The sequence below is a fragment of the Eimeria acervulina genome, genomic scaffold (genome assembly GCF_000499425.1).
Source record: "Eimeria acervulina Houghton genomic scaffold, Eah_scaff330, whole genome shotgun sequence".
NCBI classification, from domain to species: domain Eukaryota; phylum Apicomplexa; class Conoidasida; order Eucoccidiorida; family Eimeriidae; genus Eimeria; species Eimeria acervulina.
Genome location: NW_013549877.1, coordinates 1 through 26,601, shown reverse-complemented (window position 1 = coordinate 26,601; position 26,601 = coordinate 1). Strand labels below are relative to the sequence as shown.

The 26,601-nt window shown below is 50.2% G+C and overlaps 5 protein-coding genes across 5 annotated transcripts in view; 3 read left to right on the top strand and 2 right to left on the bottom strand.

Annotated features, from left to right (window-relative positions):
- EAH_00033280 (hypothetical protein, conserved) overlaps nucleotides 1-2,394 on the bottom strand; it is a gene marked incomplete at both ends in the record, with an annotated part of 4,425 nt that extends 2,031 nt beyond the window's left edge. The window contains 3 exons of the mRNA XM_013395900.1: nucleotides 326-712; nucleotides 1,247-1,543; nucleotides 2,265-2,394. Of these exons, the coding sequence (XP_013251354.1) occupies nucleotides 326-712; nucleotides 1,247-1,543; nucleotides 2,265-2,394 (814 nt within the window). The remainder of the gene's footprint in view (nucleotides 1-325; nucleotides 713-1,246; nucleotides 1,544-2,264) is intronic.
- Nucleotides 2,395-4,410: 2,016 nt separating this feature from the next.
- Nucleotides 4,411-10,964, top strand: EAH_00033270 (hypothetical protein, conserved; the record flags this gene model as incomplete). Its single annotated transcript, XM_013395899.1, has 14 exons — nucleotides 4,411-4,527; nucleotides 5,359-5,461; nucleotides 5,774-5,897; nucleotides 6,356-6,410; nucleotides 7,096-7,263; nucleotides 7,568-7,906; nucleotides 8,058-8,121; nucleotides 8,386-8,567; nucleotides 8,813-8,941; nucleotides 9,142-9,262; nucleotides 9,561-9,745; nucleotides 9,978-10,118; nucleotides 10,242-10,380; nucleotides 10,891-10,964. 14 exons carry the CDS (start codon nucleotides 4,411-4,413, stop codon nucleotides 10,962-10,964), a joined length of 1,941 nt encoding a protein of 646 aa, XP_013251353.1.
- Nucleotides 10,965-12,621: 1,657 nt separating this feature from the next.
- EAH_00033260 (hypothetical protein) lies at nucleotides 12,622-13,685 on the top strand (the record flags this gene model as incomplete). The annotated part of the gene is made up of 2 exons (XM_013395898.1): nucleotides 12,622-13,073; nucleotides 13,505-13,685. The coding sequence occupies 2 exons, from the start codon at nucleotides 12,622-12,624 to the stop codon at nucleotides 13,683-13,685; spliced, it is 633 nt and encodes a 210-aa protein (XP_013251352.1).
- Nucleotides 13,686-14,555: 870 nt separating this feature from the next.
- Nucleotides 14,556-17,775, bottom strand: EAH_00033250 (hypothetical protein, conserved; the record flags this gene model as incomplete). The annotated part of the gene is made up of 3 exons (XM_013395897.1): nucleotides 14,556-15,045; nucleotides 15,322-15,590; nucleotides 15,775-17,775. The coding sequence occupies 3 exons, from the start codon at nucleotides 17,773-17,775 to the stop codon at nucleotides 14,556-14,558; spliced, it is 2,760 nt and encodes a 919-aa protein (XP_013251351.1).
- A 4,968-nt stretch (nucleotides 17,776-22,743) lies between these two features.
- On the top strand, nucleotides 22,744-25,668 carry EAH_00033240 (hypothetical protein, conserved; the record flags this gene model as incomplete). The annotated part of the gene is made up of 4 exons (XM_013395896.1): nucleotides 22,744-23,389; nucleotides 23,704-23,870; nucleotides 24,240-24,747; nucleotides 25,202-25,668. The coding sequence occupies 4 exons, from the start codon at nucleotides 22,744-22,746 to the stop codon at nucleotides 25,666-25,668; spliced, it is 1,788 nt and encodes a 595-aa protein (XP_013251350.1).
- Nucleotides 25,669-26,601: the final 933 nt, after the last annotated feature.

The window sequence follows — 26,601 nt, the reverse complement described above, 5'->3', positions numbered from 1 at the left end:
ATATGTATATATATATATATATAGTATATATATTTATAGATATATATATATATATATATGTATATATATATATTTATAAATAGTATATATATTTATAGATATATATTTATAGATATATATATATATATATATGTGTGTATATATGTATGTATAAAGATCTACACATATGCATCCATATGCGTATATATGCATCTCATATAGAAGAGAATATATATATATATATACATATATATATAGCTAAATGTATTTATATATATAAGTGTATATATATGCATATATATACAAACACTAAGCCCTTAGAGATAATATAATTTTATGTTCTCACCGTCTGGGAGGCCGAAGAAGTTTGGGGCCTTTAGGGCTTCATAAAGGTATTCGCGCAGTTGCTGCTTCATGCTGCTGCTGCTGCTGCTGCTGCTGCTGCTGCTATAGGTCTCTTCCCCTCCAATGGCGAGGCCGCCGTGGGTAGGAGCAGCAGCAGCAGCAAGCCAATCAACGAGAGCGTTCTTTAAGCAGCAGCGTAGAGCAGCAGCAGCAGGAACAGCAGCAAGTGCTGCTGCAGCGTTATAACAGCCGCCCATCCACAGCAGCAGCAGCACCCAGGCTTCTAGAGAACAAACACAAAAAACAAAGCTTGCTGCGCGCTGCTGCTGCTGCTGCTGCTGCTGAGTCCCGTACAGATCCGTCGCGTGGCGATAGATATTCTCTCGTTCTGAGGCCAAGCGCAGCAGCAGCACCAGCAGCAGCAGCAACAAAAGAAGACCGAAAAAATGCATGTGCAGTAGCAGCTACGTCCGCAGCAGCAGCAGCAGCAGCAGCAGCGCGGCAGCGGCAGATGCATCGGGACGATTAGCAGCAGCAGCAACAACGACGGCCACTCGTACAGCAGCAGCAACAGCAGCAGCAGCAGCAACAGCAGCAACAGCAATAGCAACAGCAGCAACAGCAATAGCAACAGCAGCAACAGCAATAGCAACAGCAGCAGCAGCAGCAAGCAGCGTACGGTATGCTGCGTGGGCTTCCCTAAGGACCCAAAGGGAGAGACTTAGGAAGACGCCAGCAGCAGGGGCCCTCAACGTCAGCAGCAGCAAACTGTCTGCTGCTGACGCTGCAGCAATTCCGCGGGGGACGTGCAGAGACAGCCCCAAAGCAAGGCCTAGCATGCAGCCCGCTCCTGCAAAACAGCAGCAGCAGCAGCAGCAACAGCGGCAGCAGCAGCAGCAGCAACAACAGCATCAGCAGTCACGGCAGATCCTTTCGGTGGGATGTCCTGTATGAACCCTCCTTTGCTGTTGCTGCTGCTGCTGCTGCTGCTGTCGCTGCTGCTGCTGCTGCTTCTGCTGCTGCTGCTCTTGTTGCTGTTGCTGCTGCTGCTGCTGGTGCTGTTGTGGGGCCACGTTACCTATAAGGCTGTGCAGCAGCAGCAGCAGCAGCCTCTCTCCATAGGGTTTGCTGTTGAGTAGAGTTGCTGCTGCTTCAAGGGGCCCTTCGTGCTGCAGCAGATGCCAGGCGTTCTTAAGGGCTTTGCGTGTGCTGCTCCTGCCTGCAGAAGCAGCCAACAGCAGCAGCAGAAACAGCAGCAGCATGAGCAGCAGCAGCAGCAGCAGCAGCAGCAGCAGCAGCACGAGTAGCAGGAGAAAGGCAGCAATACCCAGCACAACATAGAGACAGTCTTTGAGTACTGTTTGAAATCTGCTGTCTCCTTTTGTCTCCTTTTATGATGGCTTGTCTCTCCTTCTCCATTTAACTATCTATTTATCTGTCTTTCTGTTTCTTTATCTCTGTCTCTCTCTCTCTCTCTAGCTGTGTCTCTCTCTCTGTCTCTCTCTCTGTCTCTCTCTCTGTCTCTCGCTCTCTCTCTCTCTCTTGGTCTGTCTGTTTGTCTCTCTGTTTGTTTGTCTGTCTCTTTGCTGTCTCTTTTTCTGGGTTTCTGTCTCTGTCTGAGTTCAAGTGTCTCCTTTTGTCTGTGCATGCATGCGTTTGCTGTCTCCTTCTCTGTTCTTCTCTGTGTCTTTATGCCTCCCCCTGTCTGTCTCCTTTAGTCTGTCTCCTTTAGTCTGTCTCTTTTTATCTGTCTCCTTTTATCTGTCTCCTTTGTGCTGCTGGCTGCTTTCTGCATGCATCCTGCTGCTGCTGCTCGTGTTGCTGCTGCTGTCGCGCATGTTGCTGCTGCTGTCTCCTTTTTGTCTCTGTCTAGAACTCCACGGTGTCTCCTGTCTCTGTGCAGCAGCAGCGGCAGCAGCAGCAGCAGCACTTCTCCTTACCCGTCCCATGCTCCGCTGCTGCTGCTTCTGCTGCCTCTGCTGCTGCTGCTGCTGCTGCTGCTGCTGCTGCTGCTGCTTCGGGGTTGTGTGGGGCCCCCTGGGGCAGCTGATATACTTGAGCGTCAACCATCTTTGTTGCGGAGACAGTAGAAATAAGGAGACAGTAAAAAGAATAAGAAGGAGACAGATGAAATAAATAGACAGAAGAGAAGAACTTGTAAAGGAGACAGATAAAATAAGGAGACAGAAGAAGAGAGGTATAAAGGAGACAGACAGCAGAGCTAAGGAGACAGAAGAAACAAATATTAAAGAAGAAGGTTAAAGAAAAGGAGACAGTAGAAAATCGTTTAAAGGAGACAGTAGAAAACAGAGTAATAAAACAGATTTAATAGACCCCAGCAGCAGAAAGAAATAAATGCTAGCTAGCAACAGCTGCTCAGGTGTATATACACCTCAAGATAAGCCCTATGAAGAGCAAACCCTGTCTTCTTCTGTAATTAAAATATATCAATAAAACATATTCAATCTTTTACATACAATATTAACAACCATGCTGCAGCAGCAGCTGAGACAGGCAGCAGCAGGAGACGCCGGCGCGACTGACGAGTCACCTGCAGCAGCAGCAGCAGCAGCAGCAGCAGCAGCAGGAGCGTCGTTGCTGCTTCCGGATAGATCTAGAGGAGCAAATGGCTGTCATATTATTATTAAAACAACTAAATATATAAATAAAATAATTAATTTAACTCTAAACCCTAAAAATAATGCGAGAAAATATTACTGCAGCAGCCCCTGAGCGCAGCGGACCATTCGCCGACAGCAGCAGCGGCAGCAGCAGCAGCAACAGCAGCAGCAGCAGCAGCAAACCTGTAGGAGTCTCACGTTCTTCTTTTAAAAAGTAAATTAAAATACTAATATATATATTATATAAAGGATTTATTAATTAAAAAGTATAACACCCAGTCAGAATAAAGCTGTAAGCAAGACACAGCAGCAGAGGGCTGTGCTCGTGCATGCGCTGGAGGCGTCCAGCCCCAAGGAAGCTGCAGTAATTTTATTTTTATGTTTTTTTACATCAACTTCCTCCTCAATAATCTCATTATCAGCAGCAAGAGCAGCAGGAACAGCAGCAGCAGCAGCAGGAGCTGCAGCAGCAGCGACAACAGCCGCGGCAGCACAAGCGCTGCAGCGACAGCGCCACTGTCCCTGCACGCAGGATTCAACTTTTAGGGTTTAGGGTTTAGGATTTAGGGTTTAGGGGTTACTATGGGGGACTTAGAGGCCCTAAGGGCTCAGTTTATGTCCTTACAGGCAGCCCCGCCTCAGCAGCGTATTAGCGAGAGCACCTGTCTAGATGTGCTGCAGTTGCTGCTGCAGCAGCAGCTGCTGCGGCTGCTTCCAAGCAGCAACGGGAAGGAGTTTATAACCCCAGAGAAGCTGGAGCAGGAGCTGAGACTCATGATTGCACAAAAGGCAGGCTAAACCCTAAACCCTAAACCCTAAACCCTAGGGGGGGTGGAGGGCCTACTTTTCTGCGGCTTTAAGGCGCTGTGCTTTGTCTGTCTCCTTTTGTCTCTGTTTATACTTGTGTCTCCCTCCTTGCTGTCTTCTTCTTGAGGTCTCTCTGTTATCTCTCTGCTGTCTCTTCTTCGTTTGCTGCATCTGCTGCTTCTTCTCTTGTTGTTGCTGCGTCTGTTGAGACAGCCCCTTTTGTTTATAAGCAGCGTGGTTTTGCTTGGGTTGTTTCGTATAGGGTTTAGGGTTTAGCGTTTAGGATTTAGGGTGTATTGCTTAGGGTTTAGGGTGCATAGTTTAGGGTTTAGGGTTGAGGGTGTATGGTGTATTACTTAGGGTTTAGGGTTTAGGGTCTAGGAGACTAGGGTTTAGGGTTTAGGGTATAAGATTTGCGGTATATTGTTTAAAGTCTATAGCGTATGGCGTAGTGTTTAGGGTGCATTGTTTAGGGTTTAGGATGCTCTGTTTAGGGTTTAGGGTTTAGGGTTTAGGGTGCTCTGTTTAGGGTGCTCTATTTAGGGTTTAGGGTTTAGGGTTTAGGGTTTAGGGTTTCATTTGGGGTGTATGTACACAGGGGGGTCGGTTAAACGTAGCGTGGGCTGCGCAATCTCTTGGCTTCTCTCTTGATGCAGTTATGCTGAAGGCTGGGGACTTATGCAGGAAGACAGCATCTTTGTCTCTTCTTGATGGAGACATTATCTCGTCTTCATTCCTCTCTGCTGTAGCAGCAGAGACTGAACAACAGCTACAGGTACCCCTACCGTCTACGGTCTACGGTTTACGGTTTAGGGTTTAGGGTTTGGGGTTTAGGGTTTAGAATTTAGGGTCTGGGAGATTAGGGCGTAGGGTTTAGGGTTTAGGGTTTAGGGTTTAGGGTTAAGGGTTTAGGGTTTTGAAGCTCCACGATCGAGGGTTTTTCACTCGTAGGACCCAACAGTTCATAGCTTAGGGTTTAGGGTTCAGGGTCTAAGAGATTAGGGTTTAGGGTTTAGGGTTTAGGGTTTGGGGTAAAGAGAGGGAGTCGCAGTTCTTCAGGAGCAGCGCAGGTTGGAGACAGCCGTCGAGTGTCTCCTTTTGCTCTCTGTGAATATTTCCTCTGTCTCCTTTTGTCTTTTATTGTCTCCTTTTGTCTTTTATTGTCTCCTTTTGTCTTTTATTGTCTTTTATTGTCTTTTGCTGTCCCCTTTTTGTTTATTTTTGTCTTTTTTTGTCTCCTTTTTGTCTCCTTTTGTCTTTTATTGTCTCTCACTGTCTCCTTTTGTCTTTTTATTGTCTCCTATTGTCTTCTACTGTCTCCTTTTTGTTTCTTCTTATTCCTTGCTGTCTCCTTTATTATCTCCTTTACTATCTCCTTTTGTCTTTTATTGTCTCCTTTTGTCTTTAATTGTCTCCTTTATTATCTCCTTTATTGTCTCCTTTTGTCTTCTACTGTCTCCTTTCGTCTTTTATTGTCTCCTTTTGTCTTCTACTGTCTCCTTTTGTCTTTAATTGTCTCTTTTATTGTCTCCTTCATTGTCTCCTTTTTTCTTTAACTGTCTCCTTTTGTCTTCTAGTGTCTCCTTTTGTCTTTTATTGTTTATAGGAAGAGGGGCGCGTGATGCTGTCCGCCTTGGCGCAGAAACACAGTCTGCCTCTCTCCTTCATCAAACAAGAAATACCTCAAAGGCTCTGTCCCCAACTAGAGGGTGAGGCTTTGCTGCTGCTGCTGCTGCTGCTGCTGCTGCTCCTGTGGCTGCGGCTGTTGCTACTGCTTCTGGGGCTGCGGCTGCTGCTGCTTCTGGGGCTGCTGTTGCGGCTGCTGCTGCTTCTGGGGCTGCTGTTGCGGCTGCTGCTGCTTCTGGGGCTGCTGTTGCTACTGCTGCTGCTGCTGCTGCTGCTGCAGCTCGTGCTTTGTGTCTGCTTCCTTTGTTTCTGTTGTCTCCTTTTCGTAGTCTCTTTTTATATCTTTTCTTTTTATCTTCTGCTGCTGCTCTGCTGCTGCTGCTGCTGCTGTTCAGTGTCTCTGCAGGCGGCCTCCTTGGAGACAGCAGCTTTTGCTGCTCACGTTGCTGCAGCAACTCGGGGTCTCCTCCGCGGTGCTGTGTCTCCTTTGTCTCTGACTGAAGCTGCGCAGGCCCTCGAGTATGCTGCTGCTGCTGCTACTGCTGTTGCTGCTGTTGCTTCTTGTTTTGTACTGCTGCTGCAGTTGGTCGTCTCCTGCCCCCATCAGTTTGCTGCTGCTTCTGCTGTTGCTGCTGCTGCTGCTGCTGCTGCTGCGGGCGCTGTCTCCTTTTGTGTCTCTCTGTCTCCTTATCTTTATCCCTTCTCCACATGTTTGTTTGTTTGTTTTGTACATTTTCTTTTGTCTCCTTTTTGTTTGCTTCTGTCTCTCTTTCTCTGTCTCTCTCTGTCTCTGTCTCTTTCATCTGTCTCTTCTCTCTTCGCTCTCTCTGTCTGTCTCTTCTCTCTGTATTTTTGTCTCTCTTTGTCTCCTTCACCCCGCCTCCGTTGCGTTCATCACCTGGCCACACACTGCTCTAGGGACTAAGGGTTTAGGGTTTAGGGTTTAGGGTTTAGGGTTTAGGGTTTGTGGAGTGCAGCTTACCTCTAGAGAATGTGCTGCATGCTGCGCTGGAGTTAATTAAAAATGACGAAGTCCGCGGCAGTCTGCAGGCAAAAATATTCACCCCACAACTATTCGCTAACGCTCAAGACGCAAAGGTCTGCTGCTGCTGCTGCTGCTGCTGCTGCTGCTGCTGCTGCTGCTGCTGCTGCTGCTGCTGCTGCTCCTTGTGGTGGTGGTGGTGGTGCTGCTGCTGCTTGTGCTGCTGATGCGCGTGCTGCTGCTGCTTGGTGTGCTGCTGCTGCTTGTGGTGCTGCTGCTTGTGGTGCTGCTGCTTGTGGGGCTGCTGCTTGTGCTTCTGCTGCTTGGAGTGCCGCTGCTGTTGCTGCTCGTGCTGCTGCTGCTGTTGCTTTTGCTGCCCGTTGGTGCTGCTACTGTTGCGGCTTTTACTGGTGTTGCTATTGCTGCTTCTGCTATTAGTGCTGTTGTTGCTGGTTCTGCTGCTCTTGCTGGTTCTGCTGCTGCTGGGGTTGTTGCTGCTGCTACTGTGAATGTAGATGTTGTTGCTGCTGCTGCCGTTCCCCTCGTTGCTGCTGCAGTTGCCGCTCTTGCTGCAGCGGCAGCAGCTGCTGCCGCTGTTTTAGCTGCTGCGTTACTGCTGCGAGACTGCGTGTGCTGTTCATCAGCAGCACCTGCAGCAGTAGCAGCAGCAGGCATATATACGGCGTACTTACTGCTCTGCTGCTCTTGCTGCTGCTGCTGCTGCTGCTGCTTCAGGTGTTGTCGTTCTGGGATGCGAATGGGTTTGTCTCCTTCTCGCTGCTGCAGCAGATATTTGGGGTTGAGGCGAAGGCCTATGCGAGGAGACAGCTGGAAGGAGCAACAGAACTGAGCACCGTCTTTATCAAGGAGACACTTCTGTTGTCTCCTAAAGCGGCACTCGAGGTCTCTGCTGCTGCTGTTGCTGTTGCTGCTGCTGCTGCTGCCGTTGGTCTTGCTGCTGCAGCTTTCGTTTATGTCGTTCCTGCTGCTTCGGCTGTCGCTGCTGTTACTTCTGCTGTTGCTGCTGCTCTCGCTGCTCCTCGTGCTGCTGCTTCTGCTGCGAGGTAGAGTAGGGGCCTATGCGAGCTTGCAGGTGCCTCCTGCTGCTTCTATATCTGAGCAATCCGCAACCTTGACAGCAGCAACAGCAGCAGCAGCAGCAGCAGCAGGAGTGTGTTGCTGCTGCTTCTTTTTTGCTTTTTCTTAGGAGACTCTTGCTGAGGAGAGCTGGGTAGAGCTCGCACCTTTGCTGCCTGCTGCTCTTACAGAAGGAGACTTAAAAGCTGTTGCTGCGCTGCTGCTGTCTCCTTTGGGCAGCACAAAGAAGGGGGGCCCCCAAGCACACGTCGTAGAGGGGGGTATCGTTGTCTCTGAGGCCTTCATAGCTGCGCTTACTGAAGCATTAAACCCTACAGTGCATGCAAAGGCTGTGCAAGCAGCAGCAAATGCGGCAGCTAACAAGTCCCCTGCTGCTAAACAGCAGCAACAGCAGCAGCAGCAGCAGCAGCAACAGCGAGCAGCAAAAACGCCGACCAACGCAGCTGGCGTGAGATACTTCGCTGCTGCTGCTGCTGCCTCTACAGTCTCATGCTACTACTGCTGCTGTTGCTGCTACCACGTAGCTGATGCGCTTCCACTGCTGTTGCTGCTGCTGCTATTGCTGCTGCTGCTGCTGCTGCTGCCTGCGTTGTGTGTAGGAGAGCGACTGGGAAGATGACAGCAAAAGGAGAGGCAGAAAGGGGAAGTCCTCAAAGGCTTCAGGTGTCTTTCCACCTCGTGCTGCTGCTGCTGCTGCAGCAACTGCTGCTGCTGCAGCAACTGCTGCTGCTGCTGTTGCAACTGCTGCTGCTGCTGTTGCAACTGCTGCTGCTGCTGCAGCAACTGCTGCTGCTGCAGCAACTGCTGCTGCTGCTGTTGCAACTGCTGCTGCTGCCGTTACAACTGCTGCTGCTGCTGTTGCATTCTTGCTGCTGCATTGCCACCTTAAAGGATTTCTTTTTCGTGTCTTTTGCTGCTTCTTTTTAGGGGGGAAGCAGAAGGCCTCTTCTTCGGCTGCTACGCAGCAACAGCAGCAGCACCAGCAGCAGCAAGAGCAAGGGGGGCTGGTGCTCGAGGACGTCGACGCTGCTGGGATCGCCTCGTGGGAGTCGATCCCAGAGCATATAAAGGAGGCAGTGTGGGGTTTGCTGCAGCCAAGGCTTGCCCAGGTGGGCACCCACCGCCGCAGCAGCATCTGCTGCTGCTGCAGCTGCAGCTGCAGCAGCAGCAGCAGAAGTAAAAGGCAGCGGTGTAGCAACAAGGAGACACCAAGAGAGGGGGACAGAGGGATGAACGAGAGGAGACAGTAGACAGCAGAGACAGAGCAGCAGCAGCAGCAGAAAAGAGACAGAGAGACACAAAAAGAGACAGAGAAATGAAGAAAAGATTATTCAAACTGCGAGCTTGTGTACAGGCTTTTGCTGCAGCACTTGCTACCTGCCAAGCCTCTGTGCTGCAGCAGCAGCAGCAGAAGGCAGCAGCAGAGGGCGAGTTGCTGCAGCAGCGCTACGAGGTGCTCTGCTTGGGCTTGAAGGCCTTAGAGGTAAGGGCGTCTTCCTAGCGGCAAAGTGCTGCTGCTGCTGCTGCTGCTGCTGCAGCACCAGCAGTTCCTACACCAGCTGCTGGTGCAGCAAGTTCAAGAGCAGCAGCAGCGAAGCAGCCCAGCGTTGTTGTCCGCCGTCGTTGATGCAGCAGCTGCTGCTGCTTTTGTTGCTGTTTTTGTTGCGGGGTTTGTCTCTTCAGGAACTGCAGCAGCAGCAGCAGCAGCAGCAGAAGCCGAGTCCCTTAGTTGCTTATTTGTTTAAATTTAATGCCTTTGAAATCATCGACCGACTCATCCTCGTGGCTTTCAGACATGCGAGTGGTAAGCTGCTGCTGCTGTTACTGCTGCTGCTGCTGTTGCTGCTGCTGTTGCTGCTGCTGCTGCTACTTCTGTTGCTCCTGGTGCTGGTGCTTTTTTTGCTTCTGCTGCTGCTGCTGCTAATGCTGCTACGGATTCTTCTGTTACTGCTGTTTCTTCTGCTGCTGCTGCTGTTGTTGTTGCTGTTGCTGCTGGTTGTGCTGCTACTGCGCCTGCTACTGCTACTGCTGCTGCTGCTGCCCAAGAGGCTTAGAGCACTGGCTGCCTTTTTGCTGCTGGTTTTGCTGCTGCTGCTGCTTAGGAGAGGAGGTGGAGGTCAGCAGCAACAACCGGCAGCAGCTGCTGTCTCGCCTAGCAGCAAGCCCAGACGAAGGCAGCAGCAGCACTGCAGCAGCACTGCAGCAAGCAGCAGCTGCAGCAACCAAACGCGACACCGCAGCAGTGGGGGGACTCATAAAAGAAGCAGCAGATGAATGCCACGTCTTTGTGAGTACTCTGGGGTGTACAGGCACCTCTACGCTGCAGCAGTAGCAGCAGTAAAAACAACTCTTGCAATAAATATTTGTTGTTGTTGTTCCAGCTGCTGCTGCTGCTGCTGTTGCTGCTGCTGCTGCGGCAAATACCCCGAAACGGGAGTTCGCGTGCGCATGCAATGTCCGGGGATTGCTTTGTTTGTGTGCTGCTGTTGCTGTTGCTGCTGTTGCTGCTGCTGCTGCAGTTGCGTGCACCAGACAAACGACGGGCGAAGCAGCTGCTGTCAGAGTTGCGCTCCACGTGGACAGCAGCAGCAGCATCAGCAGCAGAGCTGCAGCAGCATCGGAAGCTCTGCCACGCTGCAGCAAATCTGCTGCTGTTGAAGGTAGGAGAGTACCAGCAGCAGCAGCAGCAGCAGCAGCAGCAGTAGCCTCTCGAAGTCAACTAGCAAGAACAACCCTGTTTGCATGCATGCATGCATGCATCTGTGTGTGGGGTGTATGTGCAGCACGCTGGGGTGTATCTCGAGTTCCCCCAAGAGGATTGGGCCCTTTCTGCTGCTGCTTCTCTGCTGCAGCAGCAAAGCTTAAAGTCACCAGTAGAGGGCTTACAAGAACTTATAGCCCTCACAGAAGCCCTAAGCAATGGTCAGGGTTCAGGGCTAGGGTTTAGGGTTTAGGGTTTAGGGTTTGCTGGCTGAAAGGGGGAGAGTGAGTGCAGTGCAGAGGGCAATTTTGAGGGTTTCGTTTTCTATATACAGCAACTGAAGATGAGGGTTTAGGGTTTAGAGTAGCAGCTGTTAGATATAAGGGTTTAGGGTTTAGATAAGCACTTGTTAGAGCAAGGGTTTAGGTTTTTGAAGGCCTCCACTTGATGCGAGGGTTTAGGGTTTAGAGCAGCAGCTGTTGATCAAGGGCGCAGTTAGGGTTTTAGGGTTGAGGGTTTAGGGTTTTAGGGTTGAGGGTTTAGGGTTAACAGGGTTTCGGCTCCTGTTTGAAAAGAGGGCTTAGGGTTTAGGGTTTAGTGTTTAGGATGGCAGCTTGTTTAAAAACAAGGGTTTAGAGATGCAAGCACCACCTGTTAAGACAAGGGTTTAGGGTTTATGAGGGTTTAGGGTTTTAAAGACAAGGGTTTAGGGTTTACTTGTCTGCATGCAGGATCTGAGGAGGCCCTAAAGGAAGCTGCAGCGGCTCTCAAACCCAAAACCACCGCAGGGCCAAATGCAGCATAAATACCGCAAGGGGCCCCTTGGGGGGACCCCCAGGGGGCCCCTAAGGAGGTTCATCAGGGGGCCCCTTGGGGGCCCCCTCAAAGGACCCTAAGGAGGCCCCTCAAAGGGCTTTAGGGAGGCCCCCTAAGGAGCTGTAGAGAGGCCCCTCAAGGGGCCCTAGGGAGGCCCTTCAAGGCTCCCTTAGGGGCCCTAGGGGGGCGTCTTAAGGGTTTTCTTAGGGGACCTTCAGGGGGCCCTCTGAGGTCTTTGGGGGATCCCCTATGGGATCTTTAAGGGGGCCCCTTGGGTCCTTCTGGGGGGCCCCCTAAGTTGTTCTTGCGGGTTACCTGGGCCCCTAGAGGGGTCCTCTTGGGTCCTTTAAGGGGGCCCCCGTTGGGTTTTTTTAAGGGGCCCCTGCACCCTTTGAAGGGGCCCCCCTACATGGGGCCCTTTGGGGCCTTCAAGGGTTTTGGGTTGTCTAGAGTTACCCTCTGGTTGTATTTCAAAGCCTCATTAACTTCTAGAAGGGATGCGTGAGGGACAGTTAAGAGGGTTTAGGGTTTAGGGTTTTAGGGTCCCAAGGGGCCCTCAAAAGGCCCCTTTAAGGGGATTGAAGGGGCCCCAAAGGGCTGCTGCCTAGAGCTTAAAACAACTTCAGGGGCCCCCTGGGGTCGTGGGTTTCATACAGCTTTGTTCAGGCGGTTTCTTAAGGGTTTAGGGTTTTATTAGAGTTTAAGGTTTCATAAGGGTTTAGGAGAATAGGGAGTCTTAAGGGTTTAGGGATTCATTAGTTAGGGTTTAGGGTTTAAGGGTTTGGGGTGTCCTCGGGGTATAGGGTGTCTTAATAAGTTGAGGGTTTCTTCAAGGGGTTGGGGCTTCTTAAGGGTTTAGGGGTTTCTTGAGGGTTTAGGGTTTAGGGTTTACCCAACCAAACCCCAAGTTAAGTAACAGTAAACCCTAAACCCTCGTTGCAGCGAGGGAAGTTTTATTAAGTTTCAAAACCCTCGAGGTTGTCGCTAAACCCTAAACCCTAAACCCTAGTCTTCTTTAAACCCTAAATCATAAACCCTGAGGCAAACCCCCCTCATCCAGCACCTTAACAACCTTCATTCACCTAACAACTTAGGGTTTAGGGTTTACAAGTAGGGGCCCCCCTATCATTTGGGGGCCCATAGGGGGCCCCTTTAGGCCTTAAGAAAAAGGGGGCCCCTTTAGGGGGCCCCCCGCTAGTCTAAATAATTATGTGTTTGTTTTTAAATATTTGCATGCAGCAATAATAACATCTACTTCAAACCTGAACCTCTACATACAGGGCTCAAGTAGAGGTATGGGGGCCCCTCTGGGGGCCCCCCGTCGGGGGCCCCCCTGCAACAGGGGCCCCCAGGGGGCCCCCCAGGCTAGTAGGAGGCCCTGCTTGCAACGTGTTGAGAAGATCGATGAAATTGTTATTTGTTTAAAAGAGTGTTTTGTTTATTTTTTTCAGCGACAGAGGGAAAGGAGCAACTAAGAGCAGCTTCACCCAATAATGTTTGCAGCAGCTCAGCAGCAGCAGCAGCAGCAGCAGCAGCAGCAGCAGCAGAAGCAGAAGAGCACTCACCAATATCCATAGGCGACAGTCACTACAACTGCAGCAGCTGCAGCAGCAGCAACAGCAGCAGCAGCAGCAGCAGTACGCTCAATGCTTCCGTTGCGTCTCTGTGCTACTTGCCTGAGGGGCCTCCCATGGCTGGGGGCCCCCCTTTCTCATCCTTATCACTTCTCCCTCCGTCTGCTGTCTTCTGCATCGCCTTCACGCTCTCCAGCGGCTCCGCCTCATAGTTCTGGGGGCCCCTCAGGGGCCCCCAAGGACATCCCAGGGGCCCCTAAGGACCCATCAGGGGCCCCCAAGAACCTCCAAGGGGCCCCTAAGGACCCGTCAGGGGCCCCTAAGGACCCGTCAGGGGCCCCCAAGGACCCATCAGGGGCTCCAAGGGAAGCTTCTGGGGCCCCTAAGGATCATTCAGAGGCCCCCAAGGACCCAGCAGGGGCCCCTAAGGACCCTCCAGGGGCCCCTAAGGACCCATCGGGGGCCCCCAAGGACCCAGCAGGGCCCCCCGGTGTTGGTGATGATGAGGGGTCCCCCCTTGACGAGTTTGTGGAGGGGGGGCCCCCATATCGTGCATGCGGTGTGTGGGGCCCCCAGGAGATAGACTATGAGGCTTCTAATAGAGTATGTATATCTTCTTGGGGTTTGTTTGTTAGAGGATTAAACCCTTTATATGAAGGGCGACAGAAGATGTACAAAGAATTAACATCAAAAGGCATAGATGTAGAACAAATGCAAAAAGGAGAAGTAACAAACCTCACAAAAATGATAATGCAACGCGAGGTGTACGGGGATCGGTTCCCACGACTACCCCACACTCTTTCTTTTGAAGATATTATCCAACAACTCCGCGAAAAGTATCCCCTTAAAAACAAGAAATAGCTTTGTTTGATTTATAAATAATATATATATATTATATACATATTATGTATATAGAGGACAGCGATATACAAACACATGCACACAACTATATCAGCCCGGTAGAAACAGCACAGCAGCAGCAGCAGCAGCAGCAGCAGGACGTGCAGCAGCAGAAAGAACTCCAACAGCAACAACAGAAACAACTCCAGCAGCAGCTGCAGCAGAAGCAGCAGCAACTCCGCTGGCAACAGAAGCAGCATCAGCAACAGCCCCAGCAGCAGCAGCAGAAGCAGTAAGAGCAACAACTCCAAGCCCTCTCCTCCCTGGGGCCCCCAAGGGGGCCCCCTGGGGGCCCCCTTATTTAAGGTGTCTCCATTGAGGAGACGGACGGCCCCGAGCTGTCTACTTTGGTGCTAAGCATGCAGCAGCAACTGGTGCTGCTGCTGCTGCTGCTGCTGCAACTTATGTTGCTGCTGCTGCGGCCTCCTGGCTTTAACTTGAGGTGTCTTCTTGTTTGTTTTTGTTGCTGCAGCAGCAGCAACAGCAGCAGCAGCGTTAATGTTTGTGTTGTAAGGGTTCAGGGTTTTGCAGTGTACAGGCAGCAGAGGGGACCCAAAAAGGAGACACTGTCTCCTCCCTTTATATATAACAACATCTACAAAGAAAATATATATAATATAGTAGATATATATATATATATACGTTTTTAACCTAAGAACATCAAAGGCTCAGGCCTTTTACTCTCTCTCGGTCTTGTCTCTCTTCACACCTTACTACAGAGATATATAAATATAAATATATATAAATAAATATATATAATCTACTTATATATATATATATATTATTTTTATTAAAGTGGATGTGTCTGTACAGCTGCTGCTATAGAAAAAGTTGGGTCGTTGGAGAAGAATAAAAAGACAAAAAAGGAGACACAAAGGAGACACAAAGGAGACACAAAGGAGACACAAACAAACACAAAAATTATATAACAATCCCACAACCCCAACAACGTGCAGCAGCAGCAGCAGCAGCAGCAACAGCAACAGCAGTAACAGCAGAATCATCCCTTGTTGCTGCTGTTGTTGCTGACACTGCTGCTCCTGCTGCTGTTGCTATTGCTGCTGCTGCTGTTGCTGCTGCTGCTGCTGCTGCAGCTGCTGCTGTAGCTACCGCCGCCAACGGATGTGGCGAGCAACAGCAGCAGCGGAGGCTACGATCCCAGCAGCACTTTTTTTTGTTGCAATCCTTAAGATGTCTACGGCCAAGCTACCCGCTTCATCTCTAATGCTGCTGCTGCATCTGCTGCTGCTAGTGCTGCTGGTGCTGCTGCTGCTGCTGCGCTTGCTAATTTTGCTGCTCGCACGCCTTCGGCTCAATTTGAGGGTCTCCTGACCGTCTCCTGCAGTCTCCCCGCTCCCCGTCTTCCCTCTTCTTCTGCTGCTGCTTCTGCTGCTGCTGGCGTCGCTGCTGCTGCTGCTGCTGCTGCTGCTGCTGTTGCGTAGAGAGGAAGCAAGGAAAGACGCGCCGAGCGCTCCCAGCAGCAGCACCAGCAGCAACGCAACAGAAAATCGCAGCAGCAGCAGCAGCATAGTTTGTACACCCCACAGCAGAGGCCTCATAACTAACCACTCGGCTAAAAACAGCAACAGGTTTAAGCTGCACATACACCGCAACAAGCAGCAGGCAGCAGACCGCAGCAGCAGCACACGCTGTACATGCAGCTTCTTCTCTCACACAACGTACACCACCCCAAACCCTAAACCCTAAACCCTAAACCCTCTAAAGCGCACAAACGCCCCAACACATTTAATTTCAAAACCCTTAAAGTGTATAATTTAGGGTTTAGAGAACGGAGAGGTTTGGAAGCGAAGAAGACCGCTTCAGATTAAGGGTTTAGGGTTTAGGGTTTAGGGTTTAGGGTTTAGGGTTTACATGAAGCAGACACCTCCCCAGAAGAGGCAAAAGAGAGATTTAAAAGGGGCTTCCTTTGGAGTCCTCGACCGCCAGCTCTTCGGATGTGCAATCCGCCTGCTGCTGCTGCTGCTGCTGCTGCTGCTGCTGTCCCACGCGAAGTAAGATGAGTCCGCAGGCAGCAGCAAACCACCGGGGTATGTGGGGTTGGCAGCAGCTGCAGCAGCAGCAGCGTGAGACTGCTGCAGCAGCTCATAACGATGCTGCTTCTCCCCGCTTCCTTCCGAGAACTGCACACAACTCGCAAACCCTAAACCCTAAACCCTAAACCCTAGATCCTAAACCCTAAAGCCTATTCCCAAACCCTAAACCCTAAACACTTCAGAAACAACCCTTGACAGTATCCTTCAAGGCTTCAGCCAAGACCTAAACCCTAAATCCTAAGCCCTAAACCCTAAACCCTACACGGCGCACCGCGAAGGTGGAGACTCCCAGCAGCAGCAGCAGCCCCAGAGAGCAAAACAGCAGCAGCAGCAGCCACTGCCTCTCCCGCCGCTGCTGCTGCATGTGCTGCTGCAGCATTAGGTTCTGCTGCTGCAGCAGTGAGATCAGCTCTTTATCTGATGCAGCTGCCACAACGCTGCTGCTGCTGCGGCTGCAATAGAGCCTCGGAAGTCCAGCTGCTGCTGCTGCTGCTGCGGCTGCTGCTGCTGCTGCTGCTGCTGCACTTGGCTCCGCAGCTGCTGCCAGTTCGTTCTTCGTGTGGAGTGTAAACACTGAGCGTTGAAGTGCTGGGTGCTGCGTTGCAACGCTGGTGTTGCTGCTGCTGCTGCTGCTGATGCTGATGCTGCTGCTGCTGCTGCTGCTTCTGTTGCTGTCGCTGCTACTGCTGTTGCTGCTGCTTCTGCTGCTGTTGCGCCCACCAGAGGTGGTGGTGCTGCAGTAATAGTTAAGGGGGTCTTCGTAAGTGAGACGGCTGCTGTCTAAGCCAGTGGCGCTTCTGCTACAGCCTCTTCCTGCTGCTGCTGCTGGTGCTGCTGCTGCTGTTGCTGCTGCTGCTGTTTGCACTGTCAAGCTGCTGAAACTCTTGCTGCACGAAGGACCCAGTTGGCTCCACGTTGTCCTGACGCCGTTGCTGCTGCTGCTGCTGCTGTTTCTCCTGCTGTTTCTGCTGCTGCTGCTGCTGCTGCATTCAATCCCATCACTACTACTACTACTACTCGTGCTGCTGTTGCTGCTGCTGCTGTTGTAGTTGCGCCGGATAACTGGGGTGGACAAGGAGCTGCTTGAAGCAGCGGAAGGTGTTGCTGCTTCCTGCTGCATCAATCCAGAGAAGCGAGTTGCTGCTCCTGTTGCTGCTACTGTTGCTGCTGCTGCTGTTGCTGCTGCTGTTGTTGTTGCTGCTGCTGGAGATGCACGCCTGCGCAGCGCTGGCGTTGAGTCTCCTGCAGCAGCAGCAGCAACGGCAGCAGCAGCAGCAACATCAGGGACGACTCCTTGTGCTGCTGTCCTCAGAGACAAACAGCGGGAGTTGCTGCGAGCCTTCTCACTTCCTTCTGCTGCTGCTGCTGCTGCTGTTGCTGCTGCTTCAGGTGTCTTCGCCGTCAGAGTATAGCTGAGCCGCGAGCGCCGGACCGACTGTGAGAGTTGAGGCGTAGCAGCAGCAGCAGCAGCTGCTGCTGCTGCTGCTGCAGCTGCTGCAGCAGAATCAGCAGCAGAGTTATATGAGACATATGTGGGGTAAATCCCTGTAACTCCCTCTGATTTTGGCTGGAACGTGTACGCTGTTTGCTCTTGCTGCTGCTGCAACAGCAGCTGTTGCTGTTGCTGCAGCAGCTGCTGCTGTTGCTGCTGGAGGGTGGCGATGCCTGAAGGGAAGCTCCGCTGTATTGACACCCCAGAATCTAAATTAAAGGTTTGCTGCCGTGTCCAGCACAACTGTGGCCCAACTGGAGGCAGCACCTGCTGCTGCTGCTGCTGCTGCTGCTGCTGTAGCTGCTGCTGCATGAAAGAACTGACGGGCTCGCCAGAGACGCTAAGGACAGGGAATTCCCGCTGCTGTTGCAGCACAGAGCTGAGTCGCTCTTGTAGGCGTGTTTGCTGCTCACTCTGTTCCTGCTGCCGTTGCTGCTGCTGCTGCTGCTGCTGCTGCTGCTGCTGCTGCTGTTGGTGCTCCCTCGCCGCTTCCAGCTGCTGCAGACGACGGCTCCTCCGGACTCCCGGGGGTGTGATAGTTTTTGCTTCCTCAGTTTGCAGCTGTTGCTGCAGTTGATGCTGCAGTTGATGCTGCTGCAGCTCAGGCTGCTGCAGCAGCTGCTGCTTGTTGCTGTTGTCTTTACTTCGGTAGCAGTACCCGCCAAGGCTAGAGAACGAGGGCGGGCCGAGTGTAGAGGTTGCTGCTGCTGCTTCCTCCGCTGCTGCTGCTGCAGCCAGTGCAGCAGCTGCTGCTTCCGCTGTCCCTGGTATAGAAGTCATTCTGGCGAGTCTGCTGCTGCCGCCACTGCTGCTGCTGCTGCTGTTGTTGGTGCTGCTGCTGCTGTTGCTGCATTTGGTGAACAAACTACGGTCGCCTCCCAGCCACAAGTATCTGTTTCAGGTGTCTATACAGCGGAGATAAACCCGACGCAGCAACCTGCTGCTGCTGCTGCTCCTGCTGCTGCTTTTGCTGCTGCTGCTGTCGGAGCCGCTGCTGCTGCTGCTTCTGCTTGTCTGCTGGAAAAAGATAAAAAGAAGTTAAAAATAAAGAAGAAATGAAAGAAAATAGAGATAGCAAGGCCAGACATACACAGCGCTGTATCCACCAAGGGGCCCCTGGGGGCCCTAGTGCAGCAGCAGGCGCAGCAGCAAGATGCCGACACTTAGAAGCTTAAAAAAGGAAATCTACCTGCTGCTGCTGCTGCTGCTGCTGTCGCTGCTGCTGCTGCTGCCGCCGCTGCTGCTTCTTTTCTTCGTGGTCCTGCTGCTGCTGCTGTTGCTGCTGCTGCTGCTGCTGCTGTCGCTCGGCCGGTGGTCGCCTTCGTATCGGCGGGGGCCCCTCCTCTGCTGCTGCTGCTGAGGTTAACTCTATTTGTCTTTTTATTAAATTTTATTATTTTTAATTTAAACATTAAATTGCTGCACAAGGGTTGCTATAAGAGCCTAAAATATCCCCCGGATCCCATTACCTAAAGCTGCTTCTGGTGCTACTGCTGCTGCTGCTGCTGCTGCTGCTGCTGCTGCTTCTTTTTTTGCTGCTGCTGCACAGTGTCCCTATACACTTGAGTTTGCATTATTATTGATTAAATTAATAAAAGAGAATTTGCTGCTTTTCTACTTCAATAAAGTTTCTGTGAATTAGTGTTGAGGCTAGCCAGACCCCCGGGTGTCTTACAGATATAAACAAACAAATACATAAAAGATATTATTTATTTGTTTATATCTTGTTTATAAATAAATAAATACATATGTATATATATATTCATTCATAGGCAAACAAATGCGTATAAGATATGTATATACATATGTATATTTGTTTGTTTATATCTGTCACGTGTACAAATATATTTATAAACAAATATATGCATGTATATATATATATATATATTATTTGCTTATATTTGTATATATATATTATATTTGCTTATATTTGTTTATGGCTTCTACATATTAGAGAGGACAGTAGCGCTGCAGCTTTGATGTTTGTTTCTTAGTTAGGGCTTCTCACGCAGGGGCAGCCTTTATTGTGTCTCTTTATTAAGAGTTAATCTTCTTATGTCTTTATCTGCAAGTGAAGAGGAGTCTTAGATTATAACAGCAAAGAACTGCTGCGGGCTGCATTAAAACAAAGGCATTCAATATAAAGCAGCACAAACAAATGCATCAGCTTGTCTGATATACAGTCTCAAGGGGCCCCTCTAACGCAGCCGTAGAAGGGTCTTGCAGTAATAGATAGGAGAGGATAGGGGGCTGCCTACTATGAATCGCATTGCTTTCTTGCTAATGCGGCTGCTGCTGCGGCTGCTGCTGCGCCTGCTGCTGCGGCTGCTGCTGCGGTTGCCCTGCAGTTGCCGTGCAGCAGCAGCTGCTGCTGCAGTTGCTGTTGCAAGACAACCCAGTAGATAAACATAGCTAACCCCACTTTTGCTGCACTCCCAAACACAAGTCAGGGCTACTGCAGGCAGTAGACACGGATGATAGAAAATTGTTGTGAAGTACGCAGCCTAGACGCAAATAGAGTGCTGTTATACACGTATAGACCTCAATAGTATCGTCTAGAGACAGCGTATTAGGCTGCAAGCGAGCAAAAGATATATATAACAGCTTCATACCTACCCAGCTAATCTCTTCTCATGCATGAGCATCGGGCAAAGTATAGTGGAGGTCCGCTGCTTATCACTGCTGCAACTGTTCGGGTGTATTGAAGACACCTGCAGATCTCTGCATCATCTATATATATATCTATATATATATATATGCATATATATAATATATAAGGCGTGCGCAATTCTCTCCTTTTGTCTCCTCCATGCACCCGCAGCAAGGGTGCATGCATTTCTCACATAGAGATTACAACTGTGTCTCAGAGTATTATTTGGCGCCTAGCTGTCACGAACGCAGCGGCAATAACAACAGCAGCAGCTGCATCAACAGCAACAGAAAGAGAAGCAGCAGCAGCAAGGGAGCATGTATTTCTCGAGAAGCAGCAGCAGCAAGGGTGCGTGTATTAGACAAGTGCACAGAGACAAACTCGAGAGCTACTTCTACAACTGTGCTAAGAACCAGATGAAGGAAACTGCTGCTAGGGCTTCTCCTTACCTCCTTAAGTGCTGTCACGAACGCAGCGGCAATAACAACAGCAGCAGCAGCATCAGCAGCAGCAGAAAGAAAAGCAGCAGCTGCAAGGGTGCATGTATTTCTCACAGAGAGATTACAATTGTGTCTCAGAGTAGGAGGCGGCCCGTAGATAAAAATATAATACTTATTAGTAATAATGATGTAGATAAATTTTTATTTTAAAATACTATTAAAATAAATATTAATATTAAATATTTAAATATATTATATTTTATACTAAAAATAACAACTATAGCTGTGGCTCCGGTGTATGTCTCTGTTGCACTTCTGCTGTTTAAACCCTGACAAACCCCCAAAGGCGTGTAGCAACAACGCATTGCGGGTGCATGCACAAAGAAATTAATCTTTCTTTGGAGACTGTCTCCTTTCCCTGGGGACTGTCTCCTTTCTTAGCTTTAGTATCCTATAGATAATTTATTAATAATTTTGTCCGTCTACGGCCTTCACTCAAATGCAGGAGAAGACAAGAAGGCGAAGAGATAGATCCATCTGCAAAAGCCAAGACACAGCCTCTAGAGACAGCAGCTAGGAGACAGAGACAACTGTCTCTTCACCGAGAACACAAGAAAAACGCAAAGGGGACACTCGACGCACCAGCATGTCCTCCACTAAGAAGAGAAAGAGAGAGAGCGAAATATATATGTATATATAGAGAGAGAGAGGTGGAGAGATAGAGATAGATAGATAGATAGATAGATAGAGAGAGAGAGAGAGAGAGAGAGAGAGAGACAGAGAGAGACAGAGAGAGAGAAACAGAGAGACAGAGAGAGAGAAACAGAGAGACAGAGAGTCTCTCCCTCTCTTCACTTTGAGGTCTGTTTGCCTGCTGTATATATCGCAGAAGATAGAAGAAAGCCTGGGCATAAGGAGCTTCCTTTAGATCTTATACCTGTCTCTTCAGGGTTTCTAGCTCAGTAGTGGGGTGTATGCATATACACCTGAGGCGCCCCTCTGTATGCTGCTGCGCCTCACCATATTTCTGGTGTACATACACCTCAACTGCGTACTGCTCGTAGAGTTAATCTTTCTCAGGGTCTTAAGGAGTCCCTTTAAGGCCCTTAGAAGAGAGGAGACACCCCTTAAATTACTTTTAAAAGAAGTCTAACTTAAGAAGCAGACTGTCTCCTTCCTCTCCTGCATTGCTTCTAGGTAAAGAAACTCCAAAGGCCTGCAGTTGGCCTGCAGAGGAGACAGCGGAGACACTTTTAGTGGTGGAGAGGGCCTTAGGCAGCAGCACATTTTGCTGAAGCTGTCTCCTTAGACCCTGTATATATATATATATATATATATATATATACATTTGTATATATCTATGCATATGTATACATATATATATGTATATATATACATATATATGTCAAGAGCTCGCAACAAACTTCTCTATACTGTGGGCCCCCTCTTCTTTTCTTACTAACGAGAAGTTTAATAGTAAATGCATAGGGAGTATACAGCATCTGCTGCTGCTGCTGCTGCTGCTGCTGCTGCTCCTGGCGCCCCCTGTCTCCGTGTGTTGCTGCAGAGAAGTCTATACAGGGAGAGGGGCCCTTATTATTGAGTTAGTAATAAAAACAAAGAAATATTTATATTGAATTAAATAATAATTATATTGCTGCTGCTGCTGCTGTTGCTGCTGTTGCTGCTGCTGCTGCTGGTGGTCCAGCTGCTGCTGCCGCTGCTGCTGCTGCTGCTGTCCGCTGCTCCCTAAGACTTTGGGTGTGTTTGGGGCTTGCAGCTGCTGGTTGAGTTTGTCTCCTTTCTGCAGCAAAGAAGGAGACAGTTTGTTTCTTTATGAGGTGTCTCTGCAGCTACTACCCAATAGGGAGCTCTCAAAGAGAAGGGCAGGGGCCCCCAGCTAGGCTAGAGCTCGCCAGGGTTAAGCTCCTTGGTTAAGAGAGGAGACAGCTGTCTCCTTTTCTTTTGTCTCCTTCTTTAAAAGGAGACGAGCTGGAGAGACTTATTTGTCTCTCCTTCTCAGGTGTACGTACACCGCAACTGCAGCCTCAGATCCCCCATAGCCCTGAGGAGCAGCAGCAGCGGTGTTTGTCTCTGTCTTTCTTCTCTTCTTCTTCTCTCTTCTTCTTCTGCTGCTACCTGTGTGGGGTTTGTCTCCTTAGAGACACCCCGCGCCTCTGTCTCCTCTCCAGGTGTATATGCAGCTCAGCCGCTCGCTAGCAGTCTAAAGGGAGACTCTCTGTCTCCGCTTCTTCTTAGAAGCCTACCCCCTATTTCCTTGAGTTAATATCTTTTTATTAGGAGACAGATGCATGCAGGCCCAGAGCTCAACAGCTGTCCCCTTGCTGCAGTGCTTTAGGGGTGTTGAGCAGCCTCCTTTTGCTGCTGCTAGAGGCTGCTGCTGTTTATAACAAGCTGTCTCTCTCTGTCTTTGTCTTTGTTTGTGTTGCTGCTTCGTCTGTGTCTCCTCCTTGTTGCTGGAGCACCCCAATGCATCTTCGCAGCAGCAGCAGCAGCAGCAGCAGCAACAGCTCTCGCTGTGCGCAGGCTGCTGCTGAGGAGACAGTCTCGAGCAGCAGAGACAGCAGCTGCCTCTCTCCTCTTCAGTTTGTTTAGAAGAGGAGACAAACAAACATAGAAAGGAGACGCTGATTAAATATGAAGGAGGAGACAGACCCAAGCATTTGCAGAGAGACAGCCATTGTCTCTTCCTGCTCTACGGGCCTCGCAGCAACACGCATGCATGAAGCTTGTACATGCAGCAGCAGCAGCAGCAGCAGCAGCTTGTGCTGCTGCACCAGCAGCAGCAGTGCAGTAACACCAGCATCAGCAACAGCAGCAGCAGCAGCAGCAGCAGCAGCAGCTGCTGCTGCTGCTGCTGCTGGCAAGAACAAGGGAACGCTGTCCCTTGAGAGGCTGCTTTACGCAGCAGGTGTCTCCTCTTTGTGTCTCTTGGTGCTGTCTCTTTGTTTGTTTGCTTCGGGGCCTCATGGCTTCTTGGGCAGTGGTCGCGCTGGAGGGGCAACAGCAGCAGCAGCAGCAGCAGCAGCAACAACAGCAGCGGCGCCAGCAGCACCCACCGCAGCAGCAGCAACGGCAACATCAGCCGCAGCAGAACAGTCTTTGTTGTTCGTGCGGCGCCTCTCGGCAGAGGGGAGCGCTGCTGCAGCAGCAGCAGCAGCAGCAGCAGGAGACAGTGCCTTCAGCAGCAAACAGATATCTGATATGCGGGGATGGAGAGACATACTGGGCATTGTTATAATTGCTGTCTCCTGCATCGTGGCTGTCTCTGCAGGCACTGGAGGTGAGGAGACTCTTACAAACCCTAAACCCTAAACCCTAAACCCTAATTCTTAAACAGGGGCGCTGATGGGGGTTCTTATGCGTGCAGGGCTCTGCGCACCAGGCTTGACGCTCTAGGGTTTAGGGTTTAGGGTTTGTGGTTTGTTTAAGGGGTTCTATATACGTGCCTACCTTATCTCTAGTGATGGATAAGTGCTTAGGTTTTAGGGTTTAGGGAGTGTGTAGGGGGTTCAATATACGCGCCTTTCTTGTCGCTGGTGACGGATGAGGGTTTAGAGTTTAGGGTTTAGGGTTTAGGGTTTATGGTTTGTTTAGGGGGTTCAATATACGTGCCTATACTGTCTCTAGTGATGGGCTTTGAGGCACACGCTGCAACTTCAATCAGCCAGGCGTTGATGTGCGGCGGAGTTTTAGCAGGGACTCTGCTCTGTCTCTGCAGGAGACACCCTTATGTTGATAGGCCTCTTATAGATCTTGATCTCGTATGCTGCTGTTGCTGCTGTTGCTGCTGTTGCTGCTGTTGCTGGTGCTGGTGGTGCTGGTGGTGGTGGTGGTGGTGGTGCTGCTGCTGCTGGTGGTGGTGGTGGTGCTGCTGCTGCTGTTGCTGCTGCTGCTGCTGTTGGTGGTGGTTTCACCGCTGCTGCTGCCTGTTCTGCTGCTGTTGCCGCTGCTTGCGCATTGGACGTTGTTGCTGCTAGCGCAGCTGTTGCATGTGCTGTTGCTGCTGCTGCTGGTGTTTTTGCTGCTGCTATTGGTGCTATTATTATTATTATTATTGCTGCTGCTGCTGCTGCTGGTTGTGTTAATGCGTATGGGCTGCTTGTTAGGTTATATTGCTGGCGCCGGCTCAGCTAGTGGGTGTCTCCTTCGGGATGGTGTTGAATAACTGTCTCCCTGCTTGGCTGTTAGTAATATGTTTAGTTGCGGTGTTGAGCGTAGCAGTAGCACAGACAGCGAAGCAGTATTTGAGATTGCTAAGAGCAAGGGGACAGGCTCTGCAGCAGGCTGTCTCCTCAGCTGTTATGCAGCACCCAGACACAGACTGTCTCCAGAACAGGGTCCCTACTGTCTCCTCTACTCATCTACTTGCTAATTGCGGAGAAGCAGACGCAGCAGCAGCAGCACCACCAACAATAACAACACAAGCTACAGCAGAAGCCTCAGCAGCAGTAGCAGCAGCTGCAGCAACAGCACCACCACCAACAGCAGCAGCAGCAGCAGCACCAACAGCAACAGCAACAGAAGAGGCAGCAGCAACAGAAGAAGCAGCAGCAGAAACAGCAGCACCAGCAGCAGCAGCAGCAACATGGGAGCTGAGAGTTGGGCTTCCACCCAGAAGAGACAGCAGCAGCGCACAAGGTCTGTACACCCCAACATCAGGGGGTCTCTCGTCCTGTCTCCTTTTTGTGTCTCCTTTTGTGTCTCCTTTTTGTGTCTCCTTTTGTATCTCTTTCTTTGTCTTCTTCTTTGTTTTTCTGTCTCCTCCTCTGTCTTTTGCTTTTATCTCTGTCTCCGTATTGTGTCTCCTTTGGTGTCTCTCCTCTTGCGTCTGTCTCTGTCTCTGTCTCTGTCTCTGTCTCTGTCTCTCTGTCTCTGTCTCTCTCTTGCCTCCACTGCTCTTTATTGCTCCTTTGCTTGAGCGACGGAGCTCATTGATGGTGCTGCAGACTTCTTCTACTTTGTGTGTCTCCTCCTGTCCCTTGCTATTATTATTATAGGTTTGTATTTAGAGACAGGGGCTTGAGGGACAGGTGCTGTCTCTGTCTCTGCTGTGTTGCTGCTGCTGCTGCTACTGCTGCTGCTGCTTCTGCAGCTGCTGCAGCTGCTGTAGACGATCCTCGGAGCAGCCCGTGCAGCCAGGCGCTGCAGCAAGGAGACACCGTTTCGATAGGGACAGGGTCTCCTGCTGCTAAAGTAATGCTGGGGGTTCAGAGTGCAGACAGAGGCAGAAGGGCGCGAAGAGAGTATACTGAGGAGACAGAAGGAGAGACAGCAGGCAGCACCAACAGCCCCCCTACAACTGCAACGGGAGACCCTTCAGCTGCTGCTGTTGCTGCTGCTGCTGCTGGTGCTTCTGCTGCGGGAGACCTGCCTGCTGCTGCAGCAGACATTCTCCTTACTCCTCCATCCATAAAGAGAACACGCAGGAGACACCTCAGCCTCAAGAGGGCCCGCAGGCGTCTCCGTGATATTCAGCGACGGCATGACATCTTAGTCTGTCTCTCTGTCTCCTTTTGTCTTTGTGTTTCTTTATCTATCTGTCTCTTCGCAACTGTATAGCCTTCTGTCTCTGTGCCTCTCGCTGTCTCGCTTTGTCTCTGTCTCCTTCTGTCTTTGTCTCTCTTTATATCTTTTGTCTCCTTCCTTTTTCTTTTATCTGCTTATGTCTCCTATTATGTCTCCTTGTCTTCTTATATCCCCTTTCATCTTCTTTAGTCTTCTTGTGTCTCCTTTTGTCTCCTTTTGTCTCCTTTTGTCTTCCTTTTTGTCTCCTTTTGTCTTCTTTTTTGTCTCCTCTTGTTTCATTTTGCCTCATCTTGTCTCCTTTTATCTTCGCTGTCTCCTTTCATATCCTTTTATCTGCTTTTATCTTGCTTGTCTCCTTCTTTGTCTCCTTTTGTCTGTTTGTTTCGCAGAAGTGGTGTTTAGTAGTTGCGCTGTGGTCTGTTGATTTGTCTCTCGGCATCATCAGAGGGGGCCGCGGGTCTCCTGTACAGCTGGTAAGTCTGTCTCCTTTTGTCTCCTCCTTGTCTCCTCCTTGTCTCCTCCTGTCTCTTTATTTGTCTCCTCCTGTCTCTCTACTTATCCCCTCCTCGTCTTCTCTTTGTCTCCTTTTGTCTTTCTTTGCCTTTCCTTTGCGCCGTTTTATCTTCTTCTACCTTCTTTGGTGTCTCCTTTTGTCTCCTTTTGTCTCCTTTTGTCTCCTTTTGTCTCCTTTTGTCTCCTTTTGTTTCTTTTTGTCTCTTTTTACATTCTCCTCTTTCTGCTCTTTCTTTTGGTGTCTCCTTCCGCTCCTTTTGTCTCCTCTCAGCCCCTCATTCACATGTCTTCTTCTTGCTGTCTCTTCTGTCTCTTGGCTTGCTGACTGCTATCCGCTGTCTCTGTCACCTCAACATGTTGATGCAGCAGCTGCTGCAGCACTAGGTGTGTGTGTATCAGCAATATATATATATATATATATATATATATATATATATATATATATATATATAT